Source organism: Solanum dulcamara, chromosome 7 (genome assembly GCF_947179165.1).
Source record: "Solanum dulcamara chromosome 7, daSolDulc1.2, whole genome shotgun sequence".
Classification (NCBI taxonomy): domain Eukaryota; kingdom Viridiplantae; phylum Streptophyta; class Magnoliopsida; order Solanales; family Solanaceae; genus Solanum; species Solanum dulcamara.
Window position 1 is genome coordinate 2,033,005 of NC_077243.1, and position 13,157 is coordinate 2,046,161.

The following is a 13,157-nucleotide window of genomic DNA, read 5'->3' on the forward strand; positions in this document are numbered from 1 at the left end:
ATATGATGGCCGATAGCCCTCAGTACTGTTTATATTCTTTCAGGTAAATGAAAACAGAGCTCCTTATAAATGTTTTTCTTTTCCAAAATACTCGTATGACAGACTAATTGACGAAGTGCAATGTGTACATCACTGTGACATTAGATTCGCAAGTATAAAGGATTATAGCCCTGTTTGGCCAAGTTTTAAAAATCACCTTATTTTTTACCACCTGAACTTTGAGGGGAAAAAATATGTATCTTTAAGAAGCTTGGCCAAACAAGGATATAAATGTAAAGCACAAAACAGATGTTATGCTAAGCCAATATCCACCCCCTAGTCCATTTCTAAACACCGCCACAACACACATAAGTGCACAATGAGCAATTTTGAGAAAGCTGATACCGAGACTTGAAACACAAGTTGCCAAACCTTATGCGAGATCCGTGAGGAGAGTATAGGGTAGGGCAGACCACACAGAAATTACGGTCAGGTCAGACAATCATCGTAGCATATTCAAATTACTTGAAAGTTCAATCTTTTCAAAGAGCAAAATTCCTATATGGTACAAAGCATTGCTTATTCATGCAACCTCTCTCATGTACCTACCCTTTCTTTTTTTCTTTTTGCTGTAAATTATCTGATCAGCTGAAATAAATGTGAAGGAATCAATCAGACATATAGTACTCGCCGCCACTAGATTGATCTTGATCATCATCAAGCATATCATTCTGTTGTTCACCAACAGCATCTTCATGACTGATTCTTGTTCTCTTTGAACTTGAAACACCCCCCTTCAAAGCTGTTGTATAACCCTATGTGGATCCAACAATGTCATAACCAGTTTAGCTGCAAATAGAAAAGGCTGCAGGAAAAAAAAATGAAGCGAGAATCAGGCTGGGCTTCATTACCCCTTCTTCTTTCAGTTCAATGGCAGCTACGGTTGGTCTCTTCCTTACTGTAACACTCGAGGGAACTGGGAAATGTTCAACTTCATCATTTGATTTTCCTTCTCTAGCTCTCTTTTTTCTCAAAACAAGCTTTGTTGGAAGAGGCTGGATCACATCACATCCACAGTAGGGTTTAAGTTGCAGGGTTAAAACCATATATAAACTTTTACAAGTATAACACAGTTTTACCATGTAACGGGCCTCTGTTCCACCAAATGCCACAACGTATGTAGTAGGATCATCTGCATCATCACCTCGGACCTGCAATTGGGCATATGAGGGAAATATTAACACAACTAAGTAATTTATGAATGTACAAAAAGGTAGCAAGGCTGACTTCAGCACTCAGAAAAGGTTCATACATCCCAGTGATACTCCCGAACCCAAGAGTATGAGATATCCTCATTTTCATCATACATATCCTTCGATAGCTGTCACAATCCACGAAAAAGCAACAGATTATCATTAAATAAGATTTATGCCCATGGAACCAACCTTTCCATTTAAACAACATGAAATTTAACCTCATTTGGTGCAGGGACCATATATGCCAGAAATTTGTCAGGTTTATCTGCATCTGAGCTTGTAGCAACAAAACTTTTCATAACGGCCTGCAAGGTGTATTGTAAATCAAAATTCATGTTCATTAAGATTGCATCCAAACATCATAGTGTCATGGAGGTCCGAGGGTAAATAAAAGATCATCCATGCTGGTGACACAGACAAATAATTATGTCCAGGAGAATTTGTATACCAACACTCGTGGCAAAGGCCTTCAAAACCCAATAAAAGTTTGGATTGAACATTCTCCCTTTGTTCAAGTGATGTTGGACAAGGAGCTGATTGCAAAATGATTCTAGATATAGGTTTGGAGAAGATGAATATATTGGGTCTTAGTTTTCATATGAAAAATCTGACTTTGCCGATCTTTCTTTCACTTAGCAATTGCTCCTTCACATCTACTGATGAAAGGAGTGTTCCCCTTGGCTTACTAACCTGGAAAAAGCATTACAAATTTGGAGATAGTCATCTAATCAATAATTTCACCTGTGATTCACATGCATCACGAACAGTTTTATCCAACTTGTTGTAGGTTTCTGAATCAGCAGTTGGAGCACCACTATCAAAATTCGCAAGAACAAACTGGTCTTTGTACCTGGCAAAGTAGTATTAGTTGTTCATGTTATCTCCAACACCAACAGATTGCTATGATCTAATGGCTCCGTGAGTTTTATAAATTGAGATAAGCTTTTCCCCGTCCAGACAATCAAAAGGAAAAAAAAGACTTGAAGCTGCAATTATCACAAGATGATAAATCAACAATAGAAGGAGAAACTAGGAAATGTCTGAGCCCTTTGCACATGCATATTAGAAGACAATACCACATACTTTTGGATGACGAGAAATATAGAGGGAGAATGCATTAGTTATACTGAAATATGATCTTCTTACATCGCTCTTCAACATGTAGATATCTAACATAACAGGAGAAGGACAAACGAGAGGAAGACTTACCGATCAAAGTCAGGGTAAAGTGGCTGGACTTTGACAGGCTGCAATCTGCGATTGGTCGCATGAATGGGCCGTGACTTGCATGCCTCAAATGAAGCCTCAATCTCCTGGATTTGTCTATCTCTGAAAACAGGGTTTGAGGAATACAAGATTCAGGTCTCAACTATGTCTCACTATCTTAGACATGAATAGCATGGACACTGAAAACAGAAGTAACCTATTGTTAAGATTCTCCAAAATGTTGCGTCCACCTTTTGTTTCTCGCAATTCTTTAGCTTGCTTTTCAGTAAGAGACTACAAATGGCATAAACAATAAGTTCATTAAGGTTTTGCTACTCCTTCAAAAACATTCTTTATACACTATCATTAGCAGGAACCTGTTTTGCTGACTCCGTGCTAAGAGGAGAAATGTATTGTGTTTTGACCAGCCAAGAAACACCTTTGTCAGTTGGTCTTTCCTTCTTTTTTATGCCATCTTTCTTGATGGGGGTTATAGGATCGTCATCACGCAACAACTCTTCATCTTCTGGAGCAAGTGGTATCTTTACGCCCTTGGGAGGACTAAGCAAGCCAACAACAAGGTAAAACAACAGATAAGTTTTCCATTAAAATGTGCTACTTGAAGAAAAGGAGAGAGAGCACGTAACATACTTGTATACACTGAGATCAAGAAGGTCAAGCGGAATTCCAAGGTCTGGTTCAACATATAGTTGAGGCTTGTGCATTTTCTCCAATGATGTAATTGAGTATTTCGTAAATCTGCACACTTAAATGAATTGCTCTTAGAAAAAATGACAACAGTAATGCTCTGACGACAACCTGGAGTTTCATGTATCAAAAACTATCACTTTCAAGCTACGCTCTACCAGCAGTCTCTCCAGTTCAATAATTCTTTGTATATATATATATATTGCTAACAAAAGTTGCTTCCCAAAAGAAAGGACGTGGAAAGGAAAGAGAATCACAGGATAAGCTAAACGCTTGCCTACTCTAGCGCAGATGAAGTTAGTAACTACTAAAACAAAAGGTCATTTATTCCTCACAAGTGTTAGTCCTTGCACTCAAACTTCAAATTAGGCTCATAAGCAATACTCAAACTTTAAATGCTTAACAATGTAAATCAACTAACTGCAACGACTAACATCTAACATGAGAAATGTAGCAATAACCATTAAAGCAATAGTGATTGATCAATAGGTAGATAACAATATTATCCTTCAAAGATTATAGGCCAAATTCTAGGCAAATTCATGCATAGTGTTAAATATAGTGGGCATGGCAATGCTGTGCAACAACCAAAAATCAACAAATTACACTGCTAGATGAAAATGGTTTTAAAAAAAGCGAGGAAATAGCTCTCCATGTCCATTCTCACACCAACAACGATAGCCTAACAACTTCTGGATCAGACTAACCAGAGGAGATGGTTAAAGCACAATTCCAAATTAGGCCTATGTAGCAAACTAGCGATCCACAATAAAAATGTTCAAGGGAAAGAGTGTAAAAGGCTAGCGAGCATCACTTGGGAAAGAAGTCTCACTTAACGCTGACGACCTTGACAAAAGGTGCACACTCTAGATGGAACATTTCGTCTACATATAAAGAGCATGATTTGCTTAGTTTACTCTAGTTTTGTCAGAAGATGCATTTGTAGTTGAATTGATTATCATATATACAAGTGGGAGGACCAGCACAACAAAAAGCAGAATCACATACCGATCTGGGTCTCTTCTTAAAGTCAAAAGCTTTGGTTGCGCTGTCGGATCTGGTAATTCATTTCTGAATCTGCAGAGTACATACAAAAATTACAGAACATTCAGCAATCTCTAATATGTAAAATGATTTGTTAGTCCCTAATATAACATACCATAGTCTTTTCACAAATAATCCTGACACATAAAGGAACATTTGTAAAGATACAACACTACATAAGATAAGTCATTCAGAAAATAACTAAATACACCAATCATCTGAATTACTGGTGTCCATTAAGTTTATCACCAGCCTACCCTATGGACGAACATCACACATCACGTGTAATTCACCCTTACCATGACCCAAACTGAAACCACACCGACAAGAACAAATTTGAACAGAACTAGAAGAAAGTACAAACTAAAAAGGATCTCAAAGCATTGCGACAAAATTTCATGTACTATATGGGGGGAGGATGGCAAGATTATATTTGCATGCTTAAATGATTGCTTATCGTCTCATTACAAGGTAAGTCAAAGCATATAGTGGTATGTAACATTCCAGAAGTATCCGAAACAGAGCATTACTTTCGAGCAATCAGTATACTTGAAAACTCCAATCTCCAGAGAGTGGATAATAGATAATATATCAGGTAACTAATCCAACGTAGATCAATTAGAACATATAATGATCAAACAATCACTTGGCTGATAGTAAATCCAGAATTAATGTCTTACTTTAACTTGCAAAGAAATGTGGTCGGCTTCTTCAACCGGTTTTCTGTCCTCTCACCACTTAGCAAAGGGGCAGTTCTTCTGTCAGCCATATGTGATGCGCTAATTGACCCATGACCCTTCATACCAGAAGCTAAAATTTGGGTTTTCTGCAGAACCCTATTCTGTGATTCCTTTAAGTGCTGCCTATGCTTCTCGTCATGCCTTTGCTTTTCTAATTCTCTCTTCTTCCTTAACCTCCTCTCTTCCTCAGTCTCAACCCTCCCTGAAGGAACATTGGATTTTTTCGCTGGCAATGGAGGAACAGAATGCCCAGGCTGCTTAGAGCGAGCAGCGTGGTTACCATGCCCTGATTCCCGCCAACCAGATTCGCGCCTTTTCTCTGCACTAGGCCTGCTTTCATTACGTTGGCTCAGAGGGGGAACTGATGAAGGAGGTGGGGGAGGGGAAGGTGGCTGAGAAGGTGGGGGGGGAGGAGGAATGGCAGAACTTGGAGGAGACGAAGGAGGGGGTGGTGGAGGTGGGGGCTCCAAGGGCTGGTTTTGGGTATACTGTGAGTACTGAGAAGATGGATAATACATTGGAGCAGGAGGGGGTGGAGGTTTCCCAGAAGGAGGTGGCGGAGGTGGATACGAAGAATCCGCAGGAGGAGGGGGTGGAGGTGGATACTGATTTCTCGCCGGAGGAGGTGGAGGGACGTAACCAGGGTGCTGATAATTTGAAGACTGGTGCACCTGAGAGTAATTCTGCTGAGTATAGGAAGATCCATCATTCACCCCGTAACCCCAATTCTGCGAGTACTGGCTTCCCCTGGATTGAGATGGTGGTGGCGGAGGGTTCTGATTCTGCGGAGGCGGTGGCGGAGGAACAAAACTCGACTGAGACGGTGGAGGGAATGGCCTATACGAAGCCATGGACACTCAAACGGCAAAACAAAACTCCGAATGCAAACTAAAACCCTAGGAAGAAACAGAACCACCAAAATAACCTTTACAATTCTCAAATCCTCTTTCCACCACTTGAGATTTATCTATAGCACACACAATCAAATCAAAAGAACCCTAATGAAACAAATACCGCTATAAAAGATTATGTTGATTTCAGCATTCTCAAAATCCAAAAACTGGGTAACCTAACCCAATACAAAATTGAGTCAAAAAGATCTATCTATAGAAAACGAGAATTGAATTTGAAGGGAAAAACAGACAATTGAAATTCGAATCAAAAGAAAATGAAGTAGAAATTCACAAACAATTTTCAATACCAACACAATTAAAGCAGAAGGAATTCCAATTCAAATTAAAGAAGAAATCAAGCTAATCTGTCAAAATTGAAACCAAAAGAAAAAAACAGAAGAAAATGGTGGATAAATGAGCAACAATTTTAGTAGGAGACAAATATTTTTATTTAGCTCAGCAAGTTTGCCAGTTGAGTAGCATTCGTCGCTTAAAAACTTTCCCAAAAAAATGACTCCTTTCGCTTTACTTTGACCAAATATTTATGACAAAAATAATATTTGCTCCTTCACTTTTCCTTCTTCATTTTAAATTTTAGCTCATTCAAAATTAAAAATAATAATTAATGTCATTATTTTATAATAATAGTCATTTTTAGTAATTAGATTTTGAGAAATAATTCGAAGCAAGTAATGTTAAAGGAAAAAATAATAATTCTTTAATATGTTGAAATTGAAAGTCAAATTAATAAAATGAATAAAGTGAGTAACATCAAATTCCAACTAGACGGAGATTTAATAAAAGATACTTCATTTATTTTTATTTATCCACTATATTAAAAATACAATAGATGCCTTCTTTTAGTGTTTAGTTGTCTAGTTTACAAAATCAAAGTATAATTAGTTACCTTATTATTGATTATAGACATTTTTTAAAATATATTGAATTTATATTATTCAAAGGGTGGTTCAATAAAATTACTTTTGTATTTATTATTTTTGAAGGAGTGTGTGTGTCAAGTCAAATATGATCAAGTAAAGACAGAAGGAGAGAGTTTATCAAATATTAACTTCCTCTATGTCAGTTTATTTGTCTGATTTTAACTTGAATCTGAGTTTAAAAAAAGTAATGAAAATTTTAAAATCTTGATATTTTAAATTTTAAATATATAAAATGTACCAAAATGTCTTTTAATTGTGTAATCTTAAACATGTTATATGAAAAGTTGAAAAGTTGCACATAAAGCAAAGATGAATTCTCGTTTAAACAAACTATAAAAAGAAGTAAGACAAATAAAGTAAAACGAATGAAATATTATTATTGTTTTTAACTTTTGATATCAATCGTTGGGCAAATCAAACGTTTCTTACTCATATTGACGAGATCAATAGTATTTCACGTGAAACACGAATGTTCTTTTCTAAAATAGCTCGGCCAATTTCAATCTCAATCATAATTAATTTATGTGCTACGATTAGTAACTAATAAATGATCTTGTCTAATAAATCAAATATATAAGAAATGTTTTAATGGCGACCAAACCGTTACTTTTTTGGAAGTCTAATGATTTGAAAAACGTCAATTTCATGAAATCAACTATGTTTAAACTATCACTATAATAGATAGTTAAAGAGGTGAAGTTTGTCATCCCAACCATATAACTCAGGCTTAGGCTTGATAGTAACGAAGACTTCAAAATCTTGGGACTTTCAACTTTTCTGTGCTTATGTGCTTCTCTTCTTGTAGTGATAGAGCGAGCTGGTTGCTTTTCAATTTTGTAATTGAAGTATAATTTTGACATCGGGTTTGAAATTTCACAATTGAAACTCTCATGGTAATGTTCCGGAGTTTCATACGTAGAATTTCAAACTCCATTAAGGTAACGTATGTAAGAGCATTTTACTTTAATCTAATTCGTTAGTAGTATGTAAGAGCATCTTGCAAGGAATCGATGACGACATATTCCAGAGGATTAATATTTGCGTATAAATAATACTATTAACCCATAAAATGTTAAATGGAATCTGGGAAATATATACACACTGTTTATTTCTACACAATACTCGTAAAATATAAAAATATTTTTTACACTATAAATCCAATAAAGATCAGTAATAGCCTTCTACTCTCCCTGCTCGGCAGTATTCCATGAACTGTGTACATTCAGCTCCTATTCGCTCCAATGCTGCACATGACAACAATAAACATATGCAGTGTAATAACCTTATCCTTACCATTGTGGGGTAGAGAGATTGTTTCCGATAGATCCTTGACAATGATGCACAAGACCAATTACTATGTTGCATGGCTTAACTATGCAGTATTATTTCACCTATCTAGTTTAATAATTCGTTGTTACTAACCTTGAACAACTGCCCTGGAACTCAAGCTTGGATTAAAAAAATTAGTAAAGAACAGGAGAAACTTACTCACAGTGAGTAGTCATTAAATGAGCAGAATCTTTGTAAAACAAAGTAACAACTCTCTCTACGAAGTTAGGAGTAGCAATCATCTCGTAGCTCTTCTAACTCAATACATTGCTCATCAACATATCCCTGCACCCACACACGCTATTAGGAAGTAACATTTTGCCGAACTTACAGGCTATTAGCAGCATATCATCATGAACGCAAATGTCCGAACCCAACACAAGGAAGATGTATGCATTATTTGCCTAGATAATAAAATAGAGAAATTTAGTACTAATGTTATATAGGAAATTAAAATGTAAAGCCACATGTTGTTTTGGCATTTCGGACCTCACCAGACACGAAGACTTTTCCTTGTACTCAACTGAAGCAATTGGACCCCCGCTAGCAAAAATGGACTGTAAGTACCTAAACTGGGTGGACGATAAAATGCAGCTTTTCTCCAAGAAGGATTTCAAGGAACAAGGGATAGTAAGTACCTTATTGAAGGTTGCCACCATCCAAATTTTCTTGCGTAGAGGCGCTCCAATCTACACAAGGAAGAGTAATGCATAAATCACTTAGGTGATTGAAACTTTTGACACAAGTGCACTAATCAAAACAAAGAGAAATTGTTTCCTTCAAGGCCAAACCTGCATAAACATCTCATTTCAAGAGCTAAGTTCTGCTATCCCAGTACTAGCCTGCATTATCAATAAGTGATTTTAAGGGACATAACGGAGATCTACGAAGACAGAATGGAGAGTTTATTTATTTGATTTTAAAAGAGCTAATAAGTGAGCATGATGAATTTATGAATAGGCTAATATGTGTCATATCTATGATTTAAATGTTTCGGAGTATTCTAGAAACTGAGAAGGTACGGGTCACAGGGCCCTTACCTAAAACTACATATTAAAGGCTTTCTGTAGAGGTATCAAATGGATTTTAATTTATTTTATAATGTTTTGAATATTTAATATTTTTATCTTTATTACGTCGTCATTTAACATATTTAATAAGATTTTTTTTTTTAAAAAAAAAGTTTCGCATAATTAAATTTGGGTTATATTAGCCTAATTTTTGAACTATTTAAACGTCTTCTTATTTTAAAATAACACTTTTTTGAATCGAATTGATTCCGCTGGAACGTCGACAAAGCAAAATATTGTATCATTCGTCAGAAAATGATCGATTTATGCAAATATCCTTCTTTTAGTCAAATAATTAAATTTTATTCTTATTTTTAAAAATTGTGTAAATTTAGATCTTGAAAATTTTTCCTTTAGATAACACATTTAATGTTTGCTAATATATTTCTCAATCTTACTTTCAAAATATTATACAGTGGTCCAACATTTGAATAACTTACAAAATTTTAGATCATAATTAATATTTACTCATACAATTTTTAGTTTACACATAATAGGTCTTTAGGCTGTAATCTAAAAATTCATAAATTATATAATTTATTTACTAAATAACTGTAAAAAAAGGAACGACTGATGAAAATTCATGTCAAAGGAAAACATGTAACACCGGCTAGTGAGGTGCCCAAAAATTAAGCCCATATATAGTTTATTGGGCCTCGTGCTAGAAAGATCAGTCAAAAGAAATATATATCTGGGCCTTACTTTTCAAATGTTAAAACTCACGGATCCTAGGTTGAGACATCTAGTCAATTTTTAGCTTTGTAATTTAAGAAATAGCCATTGTTACGGAGTTTGAAAATTTACAAGTAGAATTTCATGATAATGTTCGAAAGCTTCACTCGTGAAATTTTAAATTCCACACCATTGGATATTTTTCAGTTACATGGGCGGAATAAATGATTAGGAGTGAATTTTATCCCCTCTCTCTGCTTTAAGGATAGAGAAAATATATGCATCTAAAAAAACTTGATATATATATCCTCCTTTTTCATTATTGTATTTACTTAATTGAAATACAGTAACAAATTAAATTTCATGCATCCACAGCATAATTAATGCTAATATACAAATCCTTCCCTTTATTTTTACGTTTAAGAAGGAATTATTTTGTACTTGCATGAGCCACTTAGATTATATTCCTAATAAATCTAGTTAATTACTTCGGGCGACACGACGTCGTACTACTCTCAGTTGGTCCAGCTTGTCTTGCATACTGCACATAGAAACAAATTCCATTTTATCTAATTAATTACTAAGCAGAAAATAATTAAGATATTATTAAAGTATATATGCCGCCACCTGAAAATAAACTTCCAGCTTCTTTCTCAGTACCGCATATTCTCTCTTTAATTGTTGAAAAGTTCTCTTGCATCTTCTTCATTCAATTCATGTACAAAAACATGGGAAAAATAATAATAATCACGCACGAATTGTAATACTATAAAAGTCAAAAATCATAAAGGTGTGGCGGGATGGTTAGATTTCTTCACCTTTAGCCAGATGTTTCGGGTCGTAAGCCAAACTAATAATGAACATGTACAATGCATCCCTTGATTCTTTGCGCAACAAAAATTGACTTTTAAATTTGTTCCTTAATAGTTTCAAAATTTTCGAATAATTAATTTGATGAAAATTTTTAACAGTAATAATTAATTAGGAGATGGAATAAATGTAGTTTGATAGAGTTACGTACGATAATTAAACATGACTAGTATTGTGCAATTTTGTGATGCATGAATAATTTATGATTCTTTGTCTCGACAAAAAAATGTCGATAAGTAAAAAAACCATATTAAAGTAAATTCTAGATGTCAGTAGGGATGTAAAAGCATCTTGCAAGTTGCAAGGTGTTGATTTCGATATAACATATTAAATTATATTGATAGCGTAATAATTTTATAACGAAGATTACCCTTCCACATTTCCTGCTCTGCAGTATTCCATGAACTGTGTACATTCAGTTTTAACCTTCTTGGCTCCAATGCTGCACAAATGATCGATCAGGAAATTTAAAAAGTTGTTATCATTTTCATTGATTATAAGTATCTAGCTACTTTATCATATATATAACCATCTTGTTAATTTCTAACCTTGAACTACTGCCCTTGAACTGGTGCATATAGTTGTCAAGCTTTGCAAAATCAACAGGTTCTTTTTCCCTAAAAACAAATTAAATATCCAACAAATAATATCATTAGCATTAATCAGTGTATTATATATGTCTCTTGAAAAATTAAAAGGACATGCATGATGAGAAAAAAAATTAAAGAAAGAAAAACTCACAGTGAGTGATCAATGTTATGGATTAAACGAGCAGAATCATTATAAAACAAAGTAACAACTTCCTCTACAAAGTTAGGAGTATCATCATCTTGTAGCTCTTCTAACTCAATAAATTGCTCATCAACATATCCCTGCACCCACAAACATGATTCCAATTAGAAAACGTAATGGACGAGGGTAAAATTAACCTATTTTGAATAATTTATAGATATTTTTGACTCTTATGCGAACATAAATATCTCAATAAAAGTACAAAAGTTAATGTATACATCAACTAGCTATTAATATTTGTAATATTTCATAATACAAATAAATGATCCATACAAAAACTATGGAATTCGTTTGGATATTTAATATAGTAGCTTTGCCCCTAATAATTAGGAAACAAACGCAAAAAAAAGAGAGGAACCTGATCGATAAGGGACTGCCTAAGGCTGGCAACGTGCCGACGCAAGTGATTATTTCTTTCCATAAGAGTATGGATGAATTATAGACAATAGAAAGTAATTGAAAGATAATAAGAATACTAAACTTTAGAAAGTATATGCTGAATATGGAGAAGGGAATGGGAAATGTGGTTTAATTATATAGGAGCAGAAAAGGGATCGTAGGGCGGACCTAGCTTAGATATTTGTGTACAAAGCGAGAACAAAGTGTAAAAGAATTTATTTTTTTGTTTCTCTGTCTGATAATTTTATTTGATCTGAATTCTAGCATTGGTGGCCGCCCCTATTTTTAGGGTCGATGCATTGAACCCAGGATAGTATGACACTTGTCGTTCTTGGATGAGTTACATTGATGTAACTCATGATTTAAGAGTCCAATAGGGAAGTGGACTGGGGAATAGTGAAAACCAGTATCATTCCTTAAAAGTGACTGACTAAGGAAAACTGAATGAGAGTCCAAATTGGAGTAATTGAGAATAAAGTATTGGAGGAGATCATATCATTATAGCTTTATTATATCATCACATCTCACATTTGTAGGAAAGCCCTTTACTTTCAAAAGTGACTTTCTTTTACGAGAGTGAGTGGCCGGTGTTTGAGTCAATTTGTTGCAAATAAATCAAAAGAAATTTTGAGCTTGAATATAAATAACAATAAAAGAACGAAGAATCAGAATGTGTTATCGATTTTGTTTTTCCCAAAAAAAGGAGAAAAAAAAAAAGGAATACTCATAAATTTATAACCTGTCGATTCCCTTGTCATGATACAATGTTGATAAGAATGGATACTACATTATTGACACCTTTTTCTTTTCCTTTTTTAGTAATTACATCATCATCATCTTCTGCTCACCCTATCCAACAAACTCTTTTTTAGTTGGTGGTGGGCGTGCGTTGTTCCCACGTGAGGGTACTGTCCCTGCATCTAGTTGTTTTCTGGAAACATCTTCACCTTCCCAGGCCTAAAAAGTTTTTTTAAAAAATGGACTTGTATGCTATATGCACGAGTCTTTTAAAATATTACTCCAATAAATACATAAAAGAAAACAGCACAAAAAGAGAACGCCGTTGCCGGGGATCGAACCCGGGTCACCCGCGTGACAGGCGGGAATACTTACCACTATACTACAACGACTTTGTTGCTAGTAGAGACTTACGTCGTGTATATATTCTACGATGCACAACATAACTGAAGTTGGCAACAAAATGCCTATTGGCTATTTCTTGCTTTTTGTGCATTAACATCGTTTATACGTACGATTT

General features: G+C 34.9%; 2 protein-coding genes and 1 non-coding gene across 5 annotated transcripts; all 3 read right to left on the reverse strand.

Annotated features, from left to right (window-relative positions):
- Positions 1 to 473: 473 nt before the first annotated feature.
- Positions 474 to 6,156, reverse strand: LOC129894201 (protein PAF1 homolog). The gene is made up of 12 exons (XM_055969765.1): positions 4,874 to 6,156; positions 4,158 to 4,226; positions 3,093 to 3,200; positions 2,819 to 3,002; positions 2,659 to 2,735; positions 2,445 to 2,564; positions 1,977 to 2,085; positions 1,454 to 1,540; positions 1,292 to 1,360; positions 1,119 to 1,190; positions 891 to 1,034; positions 474 to 794 (listed from the first exon to the last, which is right to left on the reverse strand). Exons 1-12 carry the CDS (start codon positions 5,782 to 5,784, stop codon positions 648 to 650), a joined length of 2,097 nt encoding a protein of 698 aa, XP_055825740.1. The 5' UTR covers positions 5,785 to 6,156; the 3' UTR covers positions 474 to 647.
- Positions 6,157 to 10,148: 3,992 nt separating this feature from the next.
- LOC129895937 (histidine-containing phosphotransfer protein 4-like) lies at positions 10,149 to 11,994 on the reverse strand. Of its 3 annotated transcripts, none has more exons than XM_055971728.1 (6): positions 11,859 to 11,994; positions 11,450 to 11,580; positions 11,257 to 11,325; positions 11,079 to 11,150; positions 10,466 to 10,538; positions 10,149 to 10,379 (listed from the first exon to the last, which is right to left on the reverse strand). In XM_055971728.1, exons 1-6 carry the CDS (start codon positions 11,919 to 11,921, stop codon positions 10,323 to 10,325), a joined length of 465 nt encoding a protein of 154 aa, XP_055827703.1. In that variant the 5' UTR covers positions 11,922 to 11,994; the 3' UTR covers positions 10,149 to 10,322. The 3 variants fall into 3 exon arrangements, 2 of the variants coding, with proteins under 2 accessions (XP_055827703.1, XP_055827702.1); XM_055971727.1 differs by having other exon boundaries at positions 10,466 to 10,541; XR_008767882.1 differs by having other exon boundaries at positions 10,357 to 10,379; positions 10,466 to 10,757.
- Positions 11,995 to 12,957: 963 nt separating this feature from the next.
- On the reverse strand, positions 12,958 to 13,029 carry TRNAD-GUC (transfer RNA aspartic acid (anticodon GUC)). The gene has a single exon. It is a non-coding gene; the product is annotated as a tRNA-Asp (tRNA).
- Positions 13,030 to 13,157: the final 128 nt, after the last annotated feature.